The following is a 26,254-nucleotide window of genomic DNA, read 5'->3' as shown; positions in this document are numbered from 1 at the left end:
GTTAGAGCTATAGCACACATCAGGATAGCCAATTAGAGGCAGCATGCGCATGTATTACCAACTATGTGTTGCAGCCCAGAGAAGGACTTTGTGGGGGTTAAAAAAGTAACTGGTGGTAAAATAAAATGATCTAACAAGTTAAAGGAACCCTAATATTGCAAATACGTATTTATGATGATAGTCCATAGGGCTCCATGTGAGATATATTTCCCGCCACTATGAGGAGGTCAAGAAGAGTTTAAATTCCTTTTCATCTCTCCTCAGCAGCTTTGTTCACTACTCTGAGACTTGTAAACGGCAGAAGGCTACTACTGTAGTTTTGGCCTCTTTGCTCAAATAGGTAATCACAAGGTCTTCTTGGTGGCAAGAAATTTGCCACCTAAATGTACCACAGCTCATTCTACAAGATAAGTTGCAACTTCCTGGGCTTTCAAAATGATGCACCTTTGAAGGAGTTTTTAAGCTGCAACATGGTCTGCTCCGCATACCTTTTCAAAATGTTACCGCGTTGATGTTTTTGCTTCTTATCAAGCAGTTTTTGGCAGGAAAGTCCTTCAGGCCGCAGTGTCTGATAAATAGGAACTGCCTGAAAATTGTCCCACTCTTTCGGTAACATGGACTATCTGCTTGGGTATTAATCCCACATGTTATGGAGCCCTATGGACTATCATTATTATATGAAAGAAAACATGTTATGCTCACCTCATAAATTCTTTTCATTCGGAATGATGATAGTATATAGGCCCGGCCCCTTTTCAATTTTTGGCACAACAGTTCTATAGACCCTGCTTTTGTCTTTCCTACCTATGTTTCCTATTCTCTGTTTGGCTGTCTTAAACTGAGGAGAGGTGGGGAGGGAGTTTAAGTTCTTGTGTAGGTTCTTGGCCTCCTCCTAGTGGCGGTAAATATATTCCACATTTTATGGAGCCCTATGGACTATTATCATTCTAAAAGAGAAGAATCTATGAGGTAATCATAGATTATGTTTTCCCTATAAATAAATTACTCATGTTTGTATGTGGGATTTTTTTTAGGGGGTCACTATTTGTTTTCAAAAAGCCCCTTTTTGTAGTTTTTTATGTAAGTACGTGGGGTAATTAAATTGATTGTTGCCATTTTGATTGTATTGTTCACCCAGACACACACAAAATTCCCTGAACACGAACAGAATTAGTACTGTGTACTACTAAGTATTGAGACACATGTGCTATTCAGGTTGACCAGTATTGCCACAAAATCAGTTCATTTTTATTTTTCACATTGCATAACTTCATGAAAAAACAAGTGTCTTTTACCACAACAGCATTTATTAACCTTTGCAACACCTCACCACTAACATCTCCTGTCTTCTGCCATCCACATTTACCGTGTACACACACCTCGCTCCTCCAGCACATAACTGTTAAAGGGACAGTATACACTCATTTTCATATAACTGCATGTAATAGACACTACTATAAAGAATAAGATGCACAGATACTGATATAAAAATCCAGTATAAAACTGTTTAAAAACTTACTTAGAAGCTGTCAGTTTGGCTCTGTTGAAAAGGTAGCTGGAAAGCCCACTGCAAGTGGCAAATAAGACACTCCCCCCTCCCCCTTCTTTTGCATATGAAAAAACCCTTTACACAAACAGGAGCAAGCTGGAGAAGGTATACATCAGTATTCACATAAAACTTTGGGGCTTGGTTAGGAGTCTGAAAATCAGAACAATGTTATTTAAAAATAAGCAAAACGCTACATTTATTTAAAAAAACAACTTTATGGGCTATATAAATAGATCATCTACAAAACATTTATGCAAAGAAAAAATGAGTGTATAATGTCCCTTTAAGTCTCACTCAGCTCTTTCCTATTACTATTATGCTGTGCACCAAACTCCACCCCTCCTTCAGCACATCTAAATCAGTGGACTTCAGTTACCAGTACTGCTCCATTCTGTGGCTCTGCTCACATTGATTCTAGAGCTTTCTCTTCACTTCTCCATGTACCATTCCTTCCTAGCAATTAAGTCACCTAAGTACACTTTGCACAACCCAGTCATCCACAGCATTTCCTTAAGTAACACTATAACTACCAAACAGCTCAAATTATTCATCTTATTTTCCATTTTTATACTTTTCAAGGGTGATATTCTCTAACAGAACCTGTATGATTTCTGCACTACTGTACTTTCTAATAAACATCACATCACACAATTATCATGCAGTTCTTCTTTCAGCCCTATAGCCACAAAAAGTATGATATTCCCTTGCCCTAGAGCCCCTCTGAGAGCCATATCTCCATATAAAGACCCCCTGTCCTATGGCCCCCACTGATACACAAATACCATGTGAGACTAGTGATTAGACTCCTGACCCTGCATTTCCTGTTAGTCATATGGACATAAGAGACCACAGATCATACCTTGTAAACCCACTGTCACATACCCACATTATGCATCAGATTAGATACCCTGGCCCTACACCCCCTCTGAAAACCACATGACCCTGCACCCCTTAACTTTTTTATTTAAAAAATCAAAATAAATCATAACACTTTTTCCATATTATACATATCATTTTTTTTTCATTTTTTTTTATTTTAACAATTTAGTCCTCTCAAAGAAATAAAAGCACAAGTTCCTCAGAATATTGTAACCAAATGCATTCTAAGCGCATAGAAACCTAACATGTTTATGTATTCTTAACCTGATGGTTACCCCAGCCCATAGTGGATATTTAATAATAGGGGAAAAAGACAATGATAATAAGGAGAAAGGTTTCAACATCAGCTGCCCTTTTTTTTTTACAGGTACTACCGTTTGAATATTACAAATCTTGCAAAATAGTCCTTTATAAAATGGATACCCCAAGACAGCACTTTGAAATGCAATTAATCAAAATACCTTCATGGGAGTTTATTTTCAAAGACAAATAAAGCTTTCAATCAAAGTATATAACTGAATTACAAAATAATATTTATTTCCTAAAATATGGTGAGTCCACGGAATCATCAATTACTAGTGGGAATATCACTCCTGACCAGCAGGAGGAGGCAAAGAGCACCACAGCAAAGCTGCTATATATGTCACTTCCCTTATCCATAGGAGCATATCTATCAAGCTCCGAATGGAGCTTGATGTCCCGGGTTTCTGGCGAGCCTGCAAGCTTGCCAGAAACACCAGTTATGAAGCAGCGGTCACAAAGACCGCTGCTCCATAACCTGTCCGCCTGCTCTGAGCAGGCGGACAGACATCGCCGGAAATGAACCTGATCGAGTACGATCGGGTTGATTGACACCCCCTGCTGGTGGCCGATTGGCCGCGAGTCTGCAGGGGGCGGCGTTGCACCAGCAGTTTTTGTGAGCTGCTGGTGCAATGCTGAATACGGAGAGCGTATTGCTCTCCGTATTCAGCGAGGTCCGCTAGACTTTTGACAATTAGAGGCCATAGCCTCCAGTCATGCTCTTTTCCTAAATAGTGAGGTAAGTGCCAGTTTTATTTTTCTATATAGCAGTGAAAAATGTGGCACATTTTTTATTATTCCTGTCAGGGTGCAGGTTTTTATGGCAGTTTTTGCAGGCACTGTTAGTGTGAGGAGTTATTTATTTTATTGATGGCTCAGTGAGGATCCGTTTTTAGTAACAGATTATGTACTTTTTTGAGGGGTTTTATTGTTTGTTTTTAAGCCTGTTTTTCAAGAAAGCTATAAAAAAAAAGAAAAAAAAAAGGCTTTTTTCTCAGCTGTAGGACCACCCCTTTTAGGGAGCTTCTGATTCTGTGATGTCAGAGTTTTTTGGCACTTTCTTTTCACTTCCTGTAAGAGTGAGGTGCCCATATTTCAGTTGGCTCTGCTGTTTAGAAGGCTTCTTGCTGTTTTTGCTTCTCTGGAAATCCGGATTGTAAATGGGATCATTTTTTTCCCTCAGTTTGCTGCGGGTTGCAGGACAGGTAGGGCACCTCAGTAATTCTGCTGAGGTGTAGAGTGTTGCCTGGGGTATGTTTTCTTGATTTGGTAAAGTTAAAGGGAACATTTATTTAAGAACGTTTTTTTCTTTTTAAAGATACGATTAGTCCACAGATTTCATCCTTACTTGTGGGATATCGCCTCCTGGCCAGCAGGAGGAGGCAAAGAGCACCACAGCAGAGCTGTATATATAGCTCCTCCCTTCCCTCCCACCCCAGTCATTCTCTTTGCCTGTGTTAGTAATAGGAGATGGCAAAGTGAGGTGTTAGAAATTATTCTTCAATCAAGAGTTTGTTATTTTTAAGTAGTGCCAGAGAGTGCTACTTTGATCTGGGGTGTAGCCTAGACCAGATCAGTCTCTACAGCTTTTTGGTGGCTTTAAAGCAATAGGAACTGGTGGGACATAATTCTCACTGTGCCTCCTAGACATGTTGCTGCCCCATTATAGATAGCCTAAGCACATGGTAACTCAGGCTGATCTGCTTCCACAGTGCTATGGAAGGGAGAAAAAGACCTCTTACACCTGATGGACTGCCATGCTGTCGCTCAGCGTTCAAGGTAAGTGCTAACTTTATTATTCTTGGGATATCACAATTCTCTCAGAAGAAAGTCAGCACTACATTACCTACATATCACATGTCAAGGGCTAAGTAAAGATTGGGCTCCTTATTGTGATGGGACTGTGATCTCTTTTTTAGGGCTATGTTACACAGACACTGGGGACTGGAGTTAGTGTTGTTTAGCTCCCGGAGGTTTCCTCATAGAATATGCCGACCGGGAGATGGCTCTCTTTATATTCAATCAGTCTTGATGGGCACTTTATTGTGAAAGAGGAAGGCTATATTATACTGAAGATCAGTGTGGTTTTACTCCCGGCGGTTGACATATAATATGCCGACCGGAAGGTGTTTAACTTTTATGTTTTAACTTTCAGATTTTATTGAGTTTAAAGGTGCTACCTGACTATGCGGTAGTTTACTCAGCTAAATTTTTCCTCATTTCACTTAGTCGTTCTATCTCCCGGGGTCAGATCTATAAGATCTTAATGTTGCCCGGGAGATTGAGTACGGTGACGCCCACGATGGGCGGAGTTGTCTTCCCTACGGTTTTTTTTCTGAGCCTTCTCGACCATCTCTGAACGTTGTTAAGGGATAGAGTTCTGGCACGCCCGCAAGGGGCGGAGTTATTTGAGGGTTTGTTTGCTGTGCTCTCTACCTCCGTTAGGATACCGGAGGGTAGAGCGTTTAATACGGCTAGGTAGTGCTCTGGGTTAGACCAATGACTATCATGGGGCAGATGTGTTAGTGGGTCTTTGCTGATTATACTGTTTTCTTAGCTGAGGGTCAGTAGGTCCAAATCAGTTTGCAAAGGGTGTAAATCAATTTGCACAAGAGTGTCAGTTGGCTAAACACACAATAAACTCAAGATGTTTTTCTTAAAACATTTAAGGAAACAGTACTGTTTGTTTCTATGTGTCCATTTTTTATATACTCCTTTTAACGCTATTGCTGTTAAGAGTCTGGGGACACCGGTCAATCCATGCCACAATTTTCTATTATAGCGTCCAGCATAATTTTATGAACCACAAGCTGTGCTCTGCGGTTCCTTGCAAAGACATTGCTTTTTGATGTACTTAACAATGTTTATTTACAGCAATATTAATATTCTTATTAGATTGTTCTGCACAAAAGTAATAAGATGTTCTTTTAAAATTTAAAGAGACAGTAAAACATTTTCTGTGTAAATTTTTATTAACAGAATTGCGGCTGTTTATTTGTTAATTCATCCTTTGTGACGTAGGATGGTACAAAAACACACAAAAATTAGTTTCTTTATGATTTAAAGAGACAGTAACATTTTGTTCTGTGTACATTATAATAAATGAATTTCAGCTGTTTATTTGTTAATTCATCCCTTGTGTCTGAGGCTGAAACAAAAGCACACAAGAATAGAGTTTCTTTTCAGGTTTAAGGACAAAGTATCGTTTCCTATGTGAAAAGATTTATTAACTTTTATTCAAATGTATTTTCTCTTTTTGAATCTACTCGCTCTACGGCGATTGCTGTTTGGGAGTCTATTATCAATGGCCACAAATTGTTCCTACAGTTTCCATCGACATTTTATGGCCCACATACAGTGCCCTGCGTTCCTTCACTCTCCTCTCGGGCTTATGATGCATTCTATATTTTTCCACGAGGTGAAAGCATTGCTAGAGGAATTACTATTCTCAGTGGTTCCTCTATGTTACTGAGAATCTCAGTTTCAGATGGAATGGTACCCTAGGCATTCCCTATATTTACAAGACTGTTTCCCATGACCGACTCAGCTAAGGAGGCTGGACGACATTCCCTAGGTGGGAAGGAGTAGTTTCATCTTCACTACGAGAACTTCTATACCCTTAGAGAATTGTCCTATGGAAAAAATTTAGTAATAGGACACAACATCTGTGTACTTTGCTACCGTCACTAGTGTGGCAGCATTTTAGCTTGCTGCGTTGTCTGATGCTATTACTCAGTAGCTTCCCTGGATAACATCCAGGACTGGATAAAGCTTTCACATTGGCTAATTCCTTTATTTCCATTTCTTCCCTTCCAGTTATCGAACTGGGAGCATAGGTGGCTCTGTTCCAGCTCTTGGGACCTTATGGTTAGAGCCTTGTTTTACAGATATATGTTCTAAATCTAAGATTTTGGTGATTCCTTGCCAGGAGCAAACATTGTTGGAACCTGGCTTGATGAAAATTTGAAAAAAAAAATCGCATATAGCCTGCTCTTGAAGCAAGGACAGCATGGAAAACATGCCCCGGTCCGGATTGGATCTTATAGGGGGCTGTCTTTCCGTTTTCGCTCAAGTTTGGTTTCTACCTCAGCTATTTTCCTCTCAGAGGCAGTTTTTTGCTTTCAAGATTATCCGAGGATCAGACAAAGGGAGAGACGTCCTTACACTGCGTAGACCTCTCAGACCTGGGAGTGGTTGTTCCAGTTCTAATAATGGTACAGGATCTAGGGTTTCCGGTCGTGTTGTGATTGCTGAAAAAGGGGAATTTTCAGACCATTTTTTAAAGGAGGGGTTCTGTCCTTCAAGATGGAAACTATTAATTTGTTCCATTCCTTCCTTGATCCTAGAGGGTCAATTTATTGCTAAAATGGTTTGAGGGTTAAGTGCCTTCATGGGCTGTTTGCGAGAATCGTCTCAGTTCTAGGGTTTGCCTTTCTGGACAAACACTTCCCGTTCGTGGTCCTTCCTTTCAGTCTTACCACAGTTCTGAGTTTTTAGGGAGGATCTGGGATCATTGTTGGCTGTACTTCAGTTATGGAGCATTGCAATGGCGCCCTATCTGACTAATATCCTAGTCCAGGCGTCATCTTTACACAAGCTAGATTTACATGGACATGAGTTTCTACTTTCCGTGAGCTCACGGGTAGAAGGTGAATTTGGAAAAGTATCCCTTACTTTCAAGCACAAGGGTAGCTTTCTGGGAATCATGACAAATTCCGTTTCAATTAAGTTTTTTCTGACTGAGATCAGGAAATCAGGTCTATTAATAATGGACTAGTCCTTCAGTTCACTTCTCGGCCTTCAGTGGCTCAGTACATAGAGGTATTTGGGTTGATGGCTCAGCATGCTAAGGCACTGTGGCTGAACTCTGTAACAACCTGAGGGTTGTAGGTTCAATCCCTGGTATGGTCCATTCAACATTTCATCCTTGTAAGGTTGATTAAATGAGCAGTGCCTTATGTCACTTAAAAATTAAATTTTTTCACTGCAACCCAGACCTATGCAGTTAAGCATACTCAGGCAATGGAACGGAGACTATGTAAACTTGTCTCTTCAAATAACTCTGGTTCAGGAGACAAGGGACTTTTTCTATGGTGGTTGTCTCTGGATCACCTGTCCGAGAGAACATGATTAGCAGAGTATGGACTCAAGCGGAGTCTGTTCGTTTATTAGACTTTCTGCAACTGAGAGCGAGCTTCAGGGCTCTTCTGGTCTGGCATCAGTTGGCTTCGGCCAGTTTCATTCTTGCTATTTGTTGGCGATCCATAGCCCAGAGGTGGACAATTGGGAATTGGATTTTCTGAGTAGGCAGACTTTTCAAATTGGAGAGAACTTCATCCGGGAGTATTTTCCAACCTGGTTTTTTGAATAAAGTCGGCCGGAGTTGGACCACATGGCATCTTGTCAGACTGGCTGGCTTTTGGGTCCAGGTCTAGGGGCCCCGGGCCAAACTGATAACTGCCTTGTCAGTTCTTTGGTCTTTCAGCCTAGAATTTCTTTTTCTCCCGTTTGCGCTTCTTTGCCGGGTGATTGTTCAACTCAAATAGGAGAAGGCATCAGTGATCCTCCTCGCTTTTACGTGGCCTCATAGGATGTGGTAGGCCGTTCCGGTGAACATGTCATATCTGCCACCTTGATCAATAAGGTGATATGCTTCTGTTGAGGAATGGCCTCTTAATCAGGGTTCCTTCTTCCACCCAAGTCTAGTTTCTCTGAAGCTGATTGCTTGGAGATTACAAGCTTGATCCTATTCGAGTGGGATTTGTATACAAGCGAGGTTTTCTTTGATTCGGTCATAAATACCTTAGTTCAGGCATGTAAGCCTGTAACTACGAAGATTTAACATACGATAAGGCATACATATCTTTATTGGTGTGAATCCAAGGGCTACTCTTGGAGTAGGGTTAGGATTTCCAGGATTTTGTCTTTTCTCCAAGATGGATTGGAGATAGGGTTGTCGGCAAGTTCCTTAAAGGGACTGATTTCTGCTTTATCTATTTTGTTACTCAAGCGTCTGGTAGATGTTCCAGACTTGCAATCTTTTTGTCAGGCTCTGACTAGAATCAGGCCGGTTTTTAGACCAATTGCTCCTCCTTGGAGTTTAAATTTGGATTCTTAGAGTTCTTCAAGGGGTTCCGTTTGAACCTATGCATTCCAAAGATATTAAGTTATTATCTTAGAGAGTTTTTCTAGTTGCTATTTCTTCTGCTCGAAGGGTATCTGAGATTTCGGCATTACATTATGATTCTTCTTATCTTATTTTCCATTCAGATAAGGTGGTGTTACGTTCAAAACCTGGTTTTATTCCTAAAAGTTGTTTCTAACTAGAATATTAATCAGGAGATTGTTGTTCCTTCTTTGTGTCCTAATCCTTCCTCTAAGAAGGAAAGTCTGTTGCATAATTTAGACGTAGTCCGTGCTTTACAGTTTTACTTAAGAGTGACTAAGTATTTTCGACATTCGTCTTTTTTGTTTGTTATTTTTTCAGGGAAACGTAGGGGTCAGAGTGCTAACGGCTACCTCTCTTTCTTTTTGGCTGAAGAGTATCATCCGTTTTGCTTATGGGACTGCTGGACGGAAGCCTCCTGAACGAATTAAGGCTCATCCCACTGGGGCTGTGACTTCCTCATGGGCATTCAAAAATGATGCTTCTGTTGAACAGATTTGCAAGGCTGCAACTTGGTCTTCTCTTCACACTTTTTATAAATTTGATACTTTTGCCTCGGCTGAGGCTGCTTTTGGGAGAAAGGTTCTTCAAGCAGTGGTGCTTTCCGTTTAGGTTCCCTGTCTTGTCCCTCCCTTTTCATCCGTGTACTATATATTTAGTATTGTATCCCACAAATAAGGATGAAATCCGTGGACTCATCGTATCTTGAAAAGGAAATTTATGCTTACCTGATAAATTTGTTTCTTTTTAGATACGATGAGTCCACGGCCCACCCTGTTTTTTATAAGACAGGTCTTTATTTTTGTTAAACTTCAGACACCTCTGCACCTTGGCTTTTCCTTTCTCTTCCTAACTTCGGTCGAATGACTGGAGTGGGAGGGAAGGGAGGGAGGAGCTATATATACAGCTCTGCTGTGATGCTCTTTGCCTCCTCCTGCTGGCCAGGAGGCGATATCCCACAAGTAAGGAAGAAATCCGTGGACTGATCGTATCTAAAAAGAAACAAATTTATCAGGCAAGCATAAATTTCCTTTTTTTGTTTTTTTTTGGTTCTGTATTATATCCGTTGTTAAAGGGGAACTCAAGTCCAAAAAAAACTTTTATGATTCAGATAGGGCATGTAATTTTAAACAACTTTCCAATGTACTTTCTTTTTAAAGACACAATGAGTCCACGGATCATCTTCATTACTTATGGGATATTCACCTCCTGGTCAGCAGGAGGAGGCAAAGAGCACCACAGCAGAGCTGTTAAATAGCTCCTCCCTTCCCTCCCACCCCAGTCATTCTCTTTGCCTACGTTAGTGATAGGAAGAGGTAAAGTGTTTGTTATTTTTTCAGGGAAACGTAGGGGTCAGAGTGCTAACGGCTACCTCTCTTTCTTTTTGGCTGAAGAGTATCATCCGTTTTGCTTATGGGACTGCTGGACGGAAGCCTCCTGAACGAATTAAGGCTCATCCCACTGGGGCTGTGACTTCCTCATGGGCATTCAAAAATGATGCTTCTGTTGAACAGATTTGCAAGGCTGCAACTTGGTCTTCTCTTCACACTTTTTATAAATTTGATACTTTTGCCTCGGCTGAGGCTGCTTTTGGGAGAAAGGTTCTTCAAGCAGTGGTGCTTTCCGTTTAGGTTCCCTGTCTTGTCCCTCCCTTTTCATCCGTGTACTATATATTTAGTATTGTATCCCACAAATAAGGATGAAATCCGTGGACTCATCGTATCTTGAAAAGGAAATTTATGCTTACCTGATAAATTTGTTTCTTTTTAGATACGATGAGTCCACGGCCCACCCTGTTTTTTATAAGACAGGTCTTTATTTTTGTTAAACTTCAGACACCTCTGCACCTTGGCTTTTCCTTTCTCTTCCTAACTTCGGTCGAATGACTGGAGTGGGAGGGAAGGGAGGGAGGAGCTATATATACAGCTCTGCTGTGATGCTCTTTGCCTCCTCCTGCTGGCCAGGAGGCGATATCCCACAAGTAAGGAAGAAATCCGTGGACTGATCGTATCTAAAAAGAAACAAATTTATCAGGCAAGCATAAATTTCCTTTTTTTGTTTTTTTTTGGTTCTGTATTATATCCGTTGTTAAAGGGGAACTCAAGTCCAAAAAAAACTTTTATGATTCAGATAGGGCATGTAATTTTAAACAACTTTCCAATGTACTTTCTTTTTAAAGACACAATGAGTCCACGGATCATCTTCATTACTTATGGGATATTCACCTCCTGGTCAGCAGGAGGAGGCAAAGAGCACCACAGCAGAGCTGTTAAATAGCTCCTCCCTTCCCTCCCACCCCAGTCATTCTCTTTGCCTACGTTAGTGATAGGAAGAGGTAAAGTGAGGTGTTAGATTAGATTCTTCAATCAAGAGTTTATTATTTTTAAAGTAGTGCAAGATTGTGCTGCTTTGTTCTAGGGGGAAGCCATAGTCCATATCAGTCTCTTCAGTAGAGCTCTTGGTGGCTTTAGAGCAATGGGAACTGGTGGGACATAATTCTCACTGCGCTTCCCATACATTTATGCTGCCCTTATCCTGATGGCCTAAGCAATTTTAACTCAGGCTTTATCATTCTCCACAGGGCTATAGGAGGGAGAGGACTAGCCGGACAGATAGCTCAGCATGCTAAGGCACTGTGGTTGAGCTCTGTTGCAGGTTCGATCCCCTGCGAGGTCCACTCAGCCTTTCATCCTTCAGTGGTCGATAAAATGAGCAGCGCCTTGAAACCCTTACGGGTGATTAGCTGTGCTTTACAAATACCCAATACATACATACATACATACCTCTTAAACCTGTTGGACTGTCCTGCTGTCGGACAGACTTAAGGTAAGTGCTAACTTTTTTATTCTGGGAGGATGACAAAAGTCTCAGAGGAAAGTTGGCACTTTAGTTATATTTAATCACATATAAGGCTCAGTAACATTGGACACTTTATGTAGGGACATTTTACTCTCTGTGTATGGAAGGTTCCTTTTTGGCAGCTTAAAGTACAGGCACTGGGGCTGGGAGTAAGCTTGTTTTTCCCTATCTGTTCATTTTGACTAACAGTAAAGCCGGTCGGGTTGTGTGTTTTTTCTTACACCCACGATGGGCGGGGCTTTCTTTTCACGCGCTGGTTACACTGCACACTTTCAGTTGTGTCGGGTGTATGAAGGATCAGCGTCGCACTAGAACCGCATGGTTTTTCAATCAGAGCAAGCGGTTTTAGCGTTATAGAGCCTTATCGTCTGCATCTCTGGGGATGCATCTCTGGGGATACAGCTGTGTCTCTTTGCTATAGAAAAATAGTTTCAGTTTAAATTTTAAAGACACAGTATCGTTTTTGTCATTCACAATTATTTGACTTAAGATTTTTTTTTTGTTGTTTTTTTGGGGATTCTTTTTTTCTCCATGATATAAAATTTTTTAGATTTTAAAGGGCCAGTAACGTTTTTGTTTTTTTTGTAATAAAATTTTCTTTGTGTGAAAGTGAATTTTTTTCTTACATTATCATTTTATGGTGTTTCAATATGGACATAGGAGCCGTGCAACATGTTACTTGCTCCATGTGTTTTGATGCCAATGTGGAACCACCAATTCCTTTTTGTGCCCTCATGTATTGAGAGGGCTTTAAAGTATAGAGAAAAGATTTTTCATGAACAAAATTTTTCAAAAGCGGATGCTTCTCAGGAGTCTGACGAGATTCAGAGTATGCCGCAGCTTTCTCCCCAAGCGTCCAAAACTTCAACGCCCGCACAAGCAGTGCCCTGTACTTCTGCTCTAGCATCTCCTGGAGTTACTTTAAGGGACATAGCTATGCTTATGTCCTCGACAATTTCTGATGCGTTGTCTGCTTTTCCTATGCTACAAGGCAAACGTAAGAGGAAAGACAACCATGTTACCAGTAAGTTTTCTGATGCCATGGTGGCAATCTCAGATGTACCCTCCCAGGGAACTGAGATGGAAGGTATAGAGGTTCTATCAGAAGGCGAAATTTCAGCTTCAGAGAGTTCATTGCCTTTGACTAATTCAGAGGTTATCTCTTTCAGATTTAAACTAGAACACCTCCACCTGTTACTCAGGGAGGTTTTGGTTACCTTAGACGACTGTGATTCCACAGTAGTGGTAGCTCCTGCGAAGTCGAGTAAATTGGACAGATATTTCGAAGTTCCTTCTTACTCAGATGTTTTTCCAGTTCCTAAGCGAGCTTCAGAGATTGTTTCTAAGGAATGGGAGAGACCAGGTATTCCCTTCTCTCCATCTCCTATTTTCAAAAAGATCTTTCCTATAGCTGACGCTGTCAAGGAAGCTTGGCAAACGGTTGGAAGGTGGAAGGGGCTATCTCCAATCGAACTACTATTTCCATTGAGGATAGCTGGGTTTTTAAAGATCCCATGGACAAGAAGTTGGAGGGTCTACTTAAAAAGATTTATGTTCACCAGAGTCTGCTATTACAGCCGGCTGCGTGCATTACTACTGTCACTAGTGCAGCAGCTTATTGGTTTGATGCTCTGTCCGAGTCTCTCAATACTGAGACTTCCTTAGAGGAGATCCAAGATAGGATTAAAGCTCTTAAATTAGCTAATGCCTTTATTACGGACGCTTCTCTGCAAATTACTAAATTAGCAGCTAAGAGTTTGGGGTTCTCTATCCTAGCCCGCAGAGCCTTATGGTAAAAAGCTTGGTCTGGGGATGTGTCATCTAAGTCTAAGCTTCTAGCGATTCTTTACAAGAGGAAAACCTTGTTTGGACCTGGCCTGACAGAAATTATCTCTGATATCACGGGAGGTAAGGGTCATCTCCTTCCTCAAGATAAGAGAAACAAGCAGAAAGGACGACAAAGTAATTTTCATTCCTTTCAAATTTTTAAGGTAAATTCTTTCTCTTCCTCCTCTAAACCGGAACAATCTAAACCTACTTGAAGACCCAACCAGTCTTGGAACTAGGGTAAACAATCCAAGAAGCCTGCTGTTGAATCCAAGACAGCATGAAGGGCATGCCTCCGACCCGGGACCGGATCTGGTAGGGGGCAGACTTTCCTTCTTCGTTCAGGCTTGGGTTTGGGATGTTCAGGATTCATGGGCAGTAGAAATAGTGTCCCAGGGATACAAACTGGAGTTCAAAAATGTTCCTCCCAGAGGGAGGTTTCTTCTTTCAAGATTATCTGCAAACCAGATAAAAAAAGAGGCGTTCTTATACTGTGTAAGAGACCTCTCCTCTCTAGGAGTGATTGTTCCCGTTCCAGTACAGGAACAGGGGCAGGGTTTTTATTCAAATCTGTTTGTGGTTCCCAAAAAGGAGAGAACCTTCAGACCTTTCTTAGACCTCAAGTGTTTAAACAAATTCCTCAGAGTTCCATTATTCAAGATGTAAACTATTCATACCATTCTTCCATTGATCCAAGAGGGTCAATTTATGATGACAGTGCATTTAAAGGATGCTTATCTGTGGTTTCCTATCCACAGAGATCATCACAGGTTCCTTAGGTTTGCTTTTCTGGACAAACACTTTCAGTGAGTGGCTCTTCCTTTCGGTCTGGCCACGGCACCCAGAATTTTCACAAAGGTTCTGGGGTCTCTGCTGGCGGTCCTAAGAGCGCGGGGCATTGCGGTAGCTCGTTATCTGGACGATATTCTATTCCAGGTGTCACCTTGTCAACAAGCAAGATCTCATACCGACTTGGTACTATCCTTCCTGAGAACTCACGGGTGGAAGGTAAATATGGAAAAGAGTTCAAAAAACAAGGGTGACTTTCTTGGGAACTCTAATCAATTCTATATCTGAGGATTTTTCTGATAGAGGTCAGGAAATCAAAGATTCTAGATACCTGTCGAGTCATTCAGTACACTTCTCGACCGTCAATGGCTCAGTGCATGGAAGTAATCAGACTGATGGTGGTGGCAATGGACATCATCCCGTTTGCTCGGTTCCACCTCAGACCTCTGCAGTTAAACAAGCTCAGGCAGTGGAATGGAGATTATGCAGACTTGTCTACTCGAATAACACTGGAACAGGAAACGAGGGACTCTCTTCTATGGTGGTTGTCTCTGGATCATCTATCCCAGGGGACCTGTTTCACAGACCATCCTGGGTGATTGTGACAACAGACACCAGCCTTCTAGGGTGGAGAGCTGTCTGGGGTCCCCTAAAGGCTCAGGGAGTTTGTTCTTCCTATAAATGTCCTGGAACTGAGAGCAATCTTCAATGCCCTTCTGGCCTGGCCTCAGTTCGCTTCGGCTCAGTTTATCAGATTCCAGTCGGACAACATAACGTCAGTGGCTTACATCAGTCATCAGGGAGGAACGAGGAGTTCCTTAGCGATGACCTGAGGTAGCCAAGATAATCCGGTGGGCGGAGGCCTAGTCTTTCCACCTGTCAGCGATCCACATCCAAGGGGTGGACAACTGGGAAGCAGACTTTCTGAGCAGGCAGACTTTTCATCCGGGAGAGTGGGAACTCCATCCAGAAGTGTTCTCCAACCTGACTCTCAGATGGGGTCGGCCGGAGTTAGATGTCATGGCGTCTCGTCAGAATGCCAAGCTCCCAGAATACGGGTCGAGGTCCAGGGATCCCCAAGCGGAACTGATAGATGCTCTGGCGGCTCCTTGGTCCTTCATAGCATACCTATTTCCCCCATTTGCTCTTCTTTCTCTGGTCATTGCTTGAATCAAACAGGAGAAGGCATCGGTGATCCTCATTGCTCCTGCTTAACCTTGCAGGATTTGGTTTGCAGATCTGGTGGACATGTCATCTCTGCCACCTTGGAAACTTCCGTTGAGGAAGGGCCCTTCCTTCACCCAAATCTAGTTTCTCAGAAGCTGACTGCTTGGAGATTGAACGCTTAATCTTATCCAAGTGGGGGTTTTCAGATTCGGTCATAGAGACCATGATTCAGGCTCGCAAGCCTGTCACTAGAAGGATTTACCATAAGATATGGCGTAAATACCTCTATTGGTGTGAATCCAAGTGCTACTCATGGAGTAGAGTTCGGATTCCCATGATTTTTGTCTTTTCTTCAAGAAGGTTTGGAGAAGGGGTTATCGACAAGTTCCCTAAAGGGTCAAATCTCTGCTTTATCTATTTTGTTACACTAACGACTGGCAGATGTCCCAGATGTACAATCTTTTTGTCAGGCCTTGGTTAGGATCAGGCCTGTGTTTAAACCAGTTACTCCTTCTTGGAGTCTGAATTTAGTTCTCAAGGTTCTTCAAGGGGTTCCGTTTTTAGCCTATGCATTCCTTAGATATTAATTTGGTATCTTGGAAAGTTTTATTTCTTGTTGCTATTTCTTCAGCTTGTAGAGTGTCTGAACTCTCGGCGTTGCAATACACTTCTCCTTACCTTATCTTCCATTCAGATAAGGTAGTTTTACGTACTAAACTATGTTTTCTTCCTAAGGTTGTTTCAGATAGGAGCATTAATCAGGAGATTGTTGTTCCTTCCTTGTGTCCTAATCCTTCTTCTCAGAAGGAGCGTCTTCTGCAAAATTTGGACATGGTCCATGCTTTAGAATTTTACTTACAAGCGACTAAGGATCTTGAAGATCACCCGTTTTGCATATGAGACTGCCAGACAGCAGCCTCCTGAGAGACTTACGGCTCATTCCACTAGGGCTGCTGCTTCCTCATGGGCATTCAAAAATGAAGCTTCTGTAGAACAGATTTGCAAGGCTGCAACTTGGTCCTCTCTTCACACTTTTTGTAAATTCTATAAATTTGATACTTTTGCCTCGGCTGAGGCAGCTTTTGGGAGAAAGGTTCTTAAAGCAGTGGTGCCTTCCGTTTGGGTTCCCTGTCTTGTCCCTCCCGTATCATCTGTGTCCTCTAGCTTGGGTATTGTATCCCATAAGTAATGAAGATAATCCGTGGACTCATTGTGTCTTTAAAAAGAAAAGAAAATGTATGCTTAGCTGATAAATTTGTTTCTTTTTAGACACGATGAGTCCGCGGCCTGCCCTGTTCTTTTAGACAGGTTGTTAATTTTATAAACTTCAGACACCTCTGCACCTTGGCTTTTCCTTTTTCTTCCTAACTTCGGTCGAATGACTGAAGTGGGAGGGAAGGGAGGAGCTATTTGCCTCCTCCTGCTGACCATGAGGTGAATATCCCATAAGTAATGAAGATGATCCGTGGACTCTTTATTGTGTCTAAAAAGAAACAAATGTATCAGGTTAGCATAAATTTTCTTATTTAGTGTTAGTGATGTGGGAGGCCAGAGGTTTAGGGGTTAATAACTTTAGTATAGTGGTGGCGGCGATGTTGGGGGTGGCAGATTAGGGGTTAATAAGTGAATATAGGTGACGGCGACATTGGGGGCGGCAGATTAGGGGTTAGTAAGTGAAGGTGGGTGGCTGCATCATTGGAGGCAGCAGATTAGGGGTTAAAAAGTGTAGGTAGGTGTCGGGGCGGCAAATTAGGGGTTAATAAGTGTAATGTAGGTGTCAGCGATGTCCGGGGCAGCAGATTAGGGGTGTTTAGACTCAGGGTTTATGTTAGGGTGTTAGGTTTAGACATACATTTTCTTTCCCCATAGGAATCAATGGGGCTGCACTACAGAGTTTTACACTCCGTTATTTTTTTTAGCTGGCTCTCCCCATTGATGTCTATGGGGAAATCGCGCACATCAATCCAGCTCAAAGCAGCGCTGATATTTGTGTGCGGTATGGAGCTCAACGCTGCCATGTTGCCCACAAACGCCATTTTTTGGAAAACCTGTAATAGCAGCGCTATTAAAGGTGAGCGGTGGAAATAACTTGCAAGTTATTACCGAGCCACTCATAAAGCAAAACTCGTAATCTAGCCGTATGTTATTTTAAAATCTGGATTTTAAGATTTTAATTTGCTTCTGAGGGTTTTTCTTATTCAAGATACTATATGTATTATGTTCTAAAGTATGGTTTATCCTGATTCCCTTTTGGGACTGCACTACTATTTCTTTGGAAATTGGTACTTATTTTTAGGATTTTTTAGAGTTTGAATATAACCTTAGTAGAGCATATTCACGCACTGTTTATATTTTTAGCTCAGCCTTTATCTGTGGCAGACATTACTGTTCTCTCAACCTTTTTTATTGTTGAACAGTTAGCATAAGCAGTTTCAGATTCTCAAGTATATAACTCTGTTTATTTACTTCTGATGTATTCATTTTATTATGTTTACTATATCTATTATTATGATTTCAAATATATTTTATTAACTCTAGCTTGTTAGGCTAATAACTTGTTTGATTTCTATTATCTCCACTATTTCTGGAGGTTTAGAGTTTTTTCTGCCCTACTTTTAGTCCGGTGATGTAGATCAGTTGGTGAATGTCCTGTATACAAACGCTTGTTTTAGATCCAAGGGTCTTAGATTCATATCCCGGCAGGGTTAACACAGCCCTTTGGCCTTTTTCAGGTCTTTTTATTGTGTTCCATTTATTTGGGTAATAATAACAACTGTTTTTTTCAGCTGCTAATTTGGTTAACTATACAGGGAGTGCAGAATTATTAGGCAAGTTGTATTTTTGAGGATTAATTTTATTATTGAACAACAACCATGTTCTCAATGAACCCAAAAAAACTCATTAATATCAAAGCTGAATAGTTTTGGAAGTAGTTTTTAGTTTGTTTTTAGTTATAGCTATTTTAGGGGGATATCTGTGTGTGCAGGTCTGTGCATAATTATTAGGCAACTTAACAAAAAACAAATATATACCCATTTCAATGATTTATTTTTACCAGTGAAACCAATATAACATCTCAACATTCACAAATATACATTTCTGACATTCAAAAACAAAACAAAAACAAATCAGTGACCAATATAGCCACCTTTCTTTGCAAGGACACTCAAAAGCCTGCCATCCATGGATTCTGTCAGTGTTTTGATCTGTTCACCATCAACATTGCATGTAGCAGCAACCACAGCCTCCCAGACACTGTTCAGAGAGGTGTACTGTTTTCCCTCCTTGTAAATCTCACATTTGATGATGGACCACAGGTTCTCAATGGGGTTCAGATCAGGTGAACAAGGAGGCCATGTCATTAGATTTTCTTCTTTTATACCCTTTCTTGCCAGCCACGCTGTGGAGTACTTGGACGTGTGTGATGGAGCATTGTCCTGCATGAAAATCATGTTTTTCTTGAAGGATGCAGAGTTCTTCCTGTACCACTGCTTGAAGAAGGTGTCTTCCAGAAACTGGCAGTAGGACTTTGAGTTGAGCTTGACTCCATCCTCAACCCGAAAAGGCCCCACAAACTCATCTTTGATGATACCAGCCCAAACCAGTACTCCACCTCCACCTTGCTGGCGTCTGAGTCGGACTGGAGCTCTCTGCCCTTTACCAATCCAGCCACGGGCCCATCCATCGGGCCCATCAAGACTCACTCTCATTTCATCAGTCCATAAAACCTTAGAAAAATCAGTCTTGAGATATTTCTTGGCCCAGTCTTGACGTTTCAGCTTGTGTGTCTTGTTCAGTGGTGGTCGTCTTTCAGCCTTTCTTACCTTGGCCATGTCTCTGAGTATTGCACACCTTGTGCTTTTGGGCACTCCAGTGATGTTGCAGCTCTGAAATATGGCCAAACTGGTGGCATCTTGGCAGCTGCACGCTTGACTTTTCTCAGTTCATGGGCAGTTATTTTGCGCCTTGGTTTTTCCACACGCTTCTTGCGACCCTGTTGACTATTTTGAATGAAACGCTTGATTGTTCGATGATCACGCTTCAGAAGCTTTGCAATTTTAAGAGTGCTGCATCCCTCTGCAAGATATCTCACTATTTTTGACTTTTCTGAGCCTGTCAAGTCCTTCTTTTGACCCATTTTGCCAAAGGAAAGGAAGTTGCCTAATAATTATGCACACCTGATATAGGGTGTTGATGACATTAGACCACACCCCTTCTCATTACAGAGATGCACATCACCTAATATGCTTAATTGGTAGTAGGCTTTCGAGCCTATACAGCTTGGAGTAAGACAACATGCATAAAGAGGATGATGTGGTCAAAATACTCATTTGCCTAATAATTCTGCACTCCCTGTAATTACTTGTTATTCGACTGCATGAAGCTACGGTTCTCAAACCAGTTCTTCTGGTGGGGGGCAGATTAAATTGTTTTTGGATGAATTCAGTCCAAAATCTTTATTGTTCTTAGGATCTGAATAGATTTTTAGAATGAGACATTCTATAGGAAGATTCTTTCTCAGTACACTGTGAATTTTTTTCATGAGTATTTATACCAGTTCTTTAGCAGGAACAGGGATTGGGTTTCTATTCAATTCTATTCTTTGTCCCAAAGAAGAAAGGTTTATTCAGTCCAATCTTGGATCTGAAGACTTTATATTGTTTTGTAAGAGTCTCAACTTTCAAGTTGGCTACTTTAAGGACTGTTATGCCTTTTGTTCAGCAAGGTTATTTCATGTCCACTCAATTTTACAGAATGTTTATCCTCATATTTTATTTCATTCAGACCACATTTGGGTCTGAAATTCTCTTTTTTTGGATAAGATTTACCAATTTGTCACTTTTCCATTTTTCTAGCAACAGCTTTAGGAATCTTTTCAAAATATTCTGGGTGCCCTTCTTTCTGTAATAAGACAGTAGGGTTTTGTGGTATTTCCTTATTTGGATGGTATCTTGGTATTAGCTTAATCTTTTATTTTATTCAAATCTCTCATGAATCAACTAGTTTAGTTTCTTCAAGATATGGTTAGAGGATTTATTTTACTTAAGAGTTTCGCGATTCCTCAGACAAGGGTCACCTCTTTTTGGGTTTCTAGATGGATTCTGTGTTCATGACTTTGTCTTTATCGGACAAAAGTCAAATGTATTTGGCTTTAGCCTATCTAACTTACAGTCTAGAACATTCCTTTTAGTGGTTATGTGCATGGAAGTTTTAGGTCTCATAACTGCAGCTTCAGACGTTGTTCCCTCTGCTCGTTTTTCATCTGAGACCTCTTTTACTTTGCATACTGATTCAGTGGTGCAGGGATTGTTTTCAGATATCACAGTTGATATTCTTAATTCCCCACACTCAACTCTCTCTGATTTGGTGATTAGACTATCATTGTTTTATTCAGGGGGCCTCCTTTTGTTCGTACTTCCTGGACAATGGATGCAAGTCTTACAGGTTGAAGAGCTGTCTGAGGGTCTCTGACAGCACAAGGGGTTTGGAAACTTCAAAAGGTGAGGTTTCCAATCTATATTTTAGAACTCCGTGCTATTTTCAGAGCTCTTTCAGGTTTGGCCTCATTTAGGAGAGAACTTTTCATTTTTGCTGTCAGACAGACAATATCACAACTGTGGCATATGTCAATCATCAAATAGGGACTTGCAGTTCCTTGTCAATTAAGAAGTATCTTGAATACGTTCTTAGGTGGAATTCATCTCCTGTCTAATTTCTATGATTTATATCTCAGGTTTAGACATTTGGGAAATGGGTTATCTCAGCCATCAGTCTTTACATCCGGGAGAGTGGTATCTCTATACAGATGTGTTTTCTTAATTTTCCAGGTACCTTTTCAGGTCAAGGGATCCTCAGACGGAAATGGTGGATGTATTAGCAGTGTCTTGGTTTTGCAACCTGGCTACATATTTCCGCCTCAGGTTTTTTTCTTCCAAGGGTGATCTTCAAGATCATATTGGAACAGTCTTATGTGTTTCTGATAGCATCAGCATGGCCTCACAGGTTTGGTATGTGGATCTTGTCCGGGTGTCCAGTTGCCATCCTTGGCCGCTTTTTCTTTGTTTCAGGGGACTTTTTTTCCATCTGGATCTCAAATTACTAATTTGAAGGTATGGAAATTGGTTAGTGTTTAGTCATAGAGGTTTCTCTGACTCAGTTTTTATCACTATATTGCAGGCTTATAAGTCTGTTTCAAGGAAACATGTATTATCAGGTTTGGAAAACTTATATTTTATGGTGTTCTCATAAATTCTCTTGGCATTCTTTTAGAATTCCTAGGATTTTTCAGTTTCTTCAGGATGGTTTAGATAAGTTTGTCTGCAATTTTTTTTTGAAGAGACAAAAATCTGTTCTTTCTGTTTTATTTCCTAGAAAGATTATTTAAACTTCCTGATATTCACTGTTTTGTTCAGGCTTTTGGTTTGTATCAAGCATGTTCATTTATTAATTGTCCTTTTTGGAGTCTTAATTTGGTCCAAGGATTTTGCAGGCTCTTTCTTTTGAGCCTATATTTTCTTTAAAGATTATCTACTTTCTTGGAAAGTATTGTTTCTTTTGGCTATCTCTTCTGCTAGAAGAGTTTCTGATTTATCAGCTCTCTCTTCTGTGTCTCCTTATCTGATATTATCATCTAGATAAGTTGGTTTGTGGACTTCTTTTTTTCCTAAGGTTGTGAATTTGAACAACATTAGTAGATAAATTGTTCCTTCTTTGTATTCTAATCCTTAATAATTCTTTGAGAGTTCTTTACAACCTTTGGATGTGGTAAGAACTTTGTAATTCTATATCAAGGTTATTAGGATTTCAGAAAACTTCTAGTCTATTTGTTGTTTTTCTGGTTTCAGAAAAGGTTAGAAAGCCTCTGCCATTTCTTTGGAATCCTTGTTAAAGCTTTTTTTTTCAAGGCTTATTTGGAGGCAGGGCAGGTTCCGCCTCAGAGATTTACAGCTCATTCTGCTAAGTTCAGTCGCCATTTCTTGGGCTTTTTCAGAATGAAGCTTCGGATGATCAAATTTGCAAAGCAGTATTTTGGTCTTCTTTGCATACTTTTATTGTTTTTACCATTTTAATGTATTTTGCTTCTTCTGAAGCAGTCTTTGGTAGAAAAGTTCTTCAGGCAGCTGTTTCAGTTTGATTCTACTGCTTTTCATTTAAGTTTTTTCAAGGAAAACTTAATTATTGTGTGGATTTAATTTCTCAGTGGAAATAGCTGTTGTTATTTTATCCCTCCCTCTCTAGTGACTCTTCTGTGGTCTTCCACATCTTGGGTATTGCTATCCCATACGTCACTAGTTCATGGACTCTTGCCAATTACATGAAAGAAAACATAATTTATTTAAGAACTTGCCTGATAAATTAATTTCTTTCAAATTGGCAAGAGTCCACGAGGCCCACCCTTTTTATGGTGGTTATGTTTTTTTTTTTATAAAAGCACAATAATTTTTCCGGTTCCTCTTTTTGTATGCTTTTTTGCTCCTTTTGTTATCACCTCACTACTTGGCTATTCGTTAAACTGACTTGTGGGTGTGGTGGGAGGTGTATTTATAGGCATTTTGAGGTTTGTGAAACTTTGCCCCCTCCTGGTAGGAATATACAGTATATCCCATACGTCACTAGCTCATGGATTCTTGCCAATATGAAAGAAATGAATTTATCAGGTAAATTCTTACATAAATTATGTTTTTCCATTAAAATGTCTCTTTAAAAGTTTGGTAAAAAAGATACTATTGTAATGCTTAGTAACAAATGAAAGATCCTGATTCGGCTGTTATGCATAGTGGTTATTTTTTCTTAAAAAGACAATAAAGTAATTTTTAAACAGTAAGGTTAGAGTGGCGCTCTAAGCAAAGCTCAAATAAAGACATGACTCATAAGCAGAAAACCCTTTTTTTAAATGCTCTATTTTAGATGCAGCAAAAATTACTTTAATTAGAAAAGGTACTAGTAGGTCTGGAGTGATACCTGTGAGCTTTTTGCCTACTCTGAAAAAATACTGTGATCTCACTCACACAGTTTTATATAGGGCAAAACTAAACAGTAAGGTTAGAGTGGCGCTCTAAGCAAAGCTCAAATAAAGATTAGTGCAAATAGTTTATAAATAATTTAATTTAATCTAATACACAAAATACAATTCACTAATATATAAAATACAATCAAATGTTAGCTAAAAAATCCTCTCACAGGGTGATTAAACTAAAAAATACTCAATTCTAAATGATCACGATGTGGCCACATCACTTATTAGATAAAACATATAAGTAATTTCAACAGTAAATAATCTAAAAGCAATTATACTCCTTTCTGAAAGTATTTACTTTCTCCTTCTTTGCTTCCAGTTTATTAGATATAAGCTGTTTTATTTTACGTGCTTATCTACACATTGATACATTACTTTTTAGTTGTATATATATATCACACCAACCCGCATACTGAGTATAATTGTTTTTGGATTATTTACTGTTCAAATTACTTATGTTTTATCTGATAAGTGATGTGGCCACATTGTGATCATTTAGAATTGAGTATTTTTTAGTTTAATCACCCTGTGAGAGGATTTTTTAGCCAACATTTGATTGTATTTTATATATTAGTGAATTGTATTTTGTGTATTAGATTAAATTAAATTATTTATAAACTATTTGCACTAATCTTTATTTGAGCTTTGCTTAGAGCACCACTCTAACCTTACTGTTTAGTTTTGTCCTATATAAAACTGTGTGAGAGAGATCACAGTATTTTTTTAGAGTAGTCAAAAAGCTCACAGGTATCACTCCAGACCTACTAGTACCTTTTCTAATTAAAGTAATTTTTGCTGCATCTAAAATAGAGCATTTAAAAAAAGGGTTTTCTGCTTATGAGTCATGTCATTGTCCACCAGTAGAACCATTATAACTTTTTTTTATTGTGTTTATATTCATTGTTAAATGTTTTTTAAACTGCCATTATTTAATCTAAAGCCAAGTTATGTTGACACTGGCATATGGTGCTAGGTATTATAAAATACCCATTTGGTTTGTTGTGTGTAAATGAATGTTGGGGTTTTAGAATTTATACATAAACATACACTTTCTACAATTAATTTATTGTTCCATAGCTAATGTGCTTTCTTATTTTATTGTTATTTTTAACAGCTTCATGTGAGTGGAATACATTAATCAGAAAAAAATTAAGAACAACGCCATGATTGAAACGAGTTTTAATTCTTTTCCTGCATTTTTGTCAAATAAGTATTTCTCAAGCCCATCATCTCAGCTGAAGAGCCATGGAAGATTTGGGAAACCGCAAATGCAGTGTCCTTCATGCCACCAACTGCTCTAAATGCCCTTACTGCAACTTTGATAATGGTCTCAAGGTTTCTCCTAATGAAATAACTCAGTCCTTTCCACTAGTAGGTGGTACCAAAGAGAAGCTCAGAATGAGTAGAAAGTGGAGTCTTGTAAAAATTGTAACAAAAGCCAAATTTTCAAGTGAACAATCATTTTAAGAATATGGGTCAGTGTGTGTGTTTTTCTTTCTTTCTTTTTTTTTAAATATATATACTGTTTATTTGTTAATTATCAACAATAGCCCGTGTCTTTTATTGAAAATTATTGTATTAAAGAAAATAAAAAAATGAAATGTACTAAAGTTTACGCTTATTTAGAATTAGTGGTATACATCATACACTAACAATGTCTAAAACATCAAAATATATACTGCCAAGAATACTAACTTTTTATTAGCTTTCAAACCTTAATCTCATACAAAGATTTACATGACTACAGTTGTAACACTCATGTAAGTCTATACTTTTTTTAATAAAATAAGAGATATTTGATTATTTTTCTTAGAAATGACAATACTTAGTAACATTTTGGAGGATTTTTTTCTAGGCAACGACTGTTTTTTTTTTTTTTTTGTTTTTTAATAAATTGACATTAAAGCTAGGAATATTTTTAATGTACATTTCTAAAATATGTTGTATGTTTTTTTGTTTAGCATATCTGTAAGATTTTTTGTTTTCGTCTACAGGCATGTATAAGCAAATGATTTTCACATGTATATTTTTAATAATAATCCTTTTTTAAAAAAAAAAAGGTCTACTTATATGAAAAATATTGTGTTTAAAGGAGCATTGTAAGTATTTTAAATTTACTATTACATTTTTGATTGCTATTAAACAAAAAATAAAAAAAAATGATGTGCCTGGTATTTTGCTGGTGTTTCTTGGAAGTGTTTAGAAAATGTTTTGTTTTATTTTATTATTTTTTTGGGTGGGGTTGCTATTGTATTCAGGAAATTGCAAACCTTAAATGGACAGTCTACTCCTGAATTGTTATTGTTTAAAAAGATAGATAATCCCTTTATTGCCCATTCCACAGTTTTGCATAACCAACATGGTTTTATTTTATATATTTTCTTATATTACCTCGGTGATTACCTTATTTATAAGCCTCTGCAGACTGCCCGCTTATTTCAGGTTTTTCTTTTAGAGACTTGCATGTTAACTGATCCGTGCTGACTCATAAATAACTCCACGGGAGTGAGCACAATGTTATCTATATGCCACCCATAAACTAGCGCTGTTTATATGTGAAAACCTGTCAAAATTAACTGAGATAAGAGACGGCCTTCAAGGGCTTAGAAATTAGGTATGGAATAAGATTGCTGTCAAAAAGGAAATCTTGTGTGATTCTTTTATCATTGTACATAAATTGTGACATATGAATACAAATCTA

The 26,254-nt window shown here is 39.4% G+C and overlaps 1 protein-coding gene across 1 annotated transcript in view; it reads left to right on the top strand.

Annotated features, from left to right (window-relative positions):
• The window catches only part of LOC128654025 (septin-10), a 217,902-nt gene extending 192,175 nt beyond the window's left edge, over window positions 1-25,727 (top strand). The window contains exon 11 of the mRNA XM_053707669.1: window positions 24,668-25,727. Coding sequence (XP_053563644.1) covers window positions 24,668-24,677 — 10 coding nt within the window. The 3' untranslated portion in view covers window positions 24,678-25,727. The remainder of the gene's footprint in view (window positions 1-24,667) is intronic.
• Window positions 25,728-26,254: the final 527 nt, after the last annotated feature.

Source organism: Bombina bombina, chromosome 3, assembly GCF_027579735.1.
Source record: "Bombina bombina isolate aBomBom1 chromosome 3, aBomBom1.pri, whole genome shotgun sequence".
Taxonomy (NCBI): domain Eukaryota; kingdom Metazoa; phylum Chordata; class Amphibia; order Anura; family Bombinatoridae; genus Bombina; species Bombina bombina.
The sequence above is the reverse complement of the archived record's forward strand: the minus strand, read 5'-3'. Positions and strand labels throughout refer to the sequence as shown.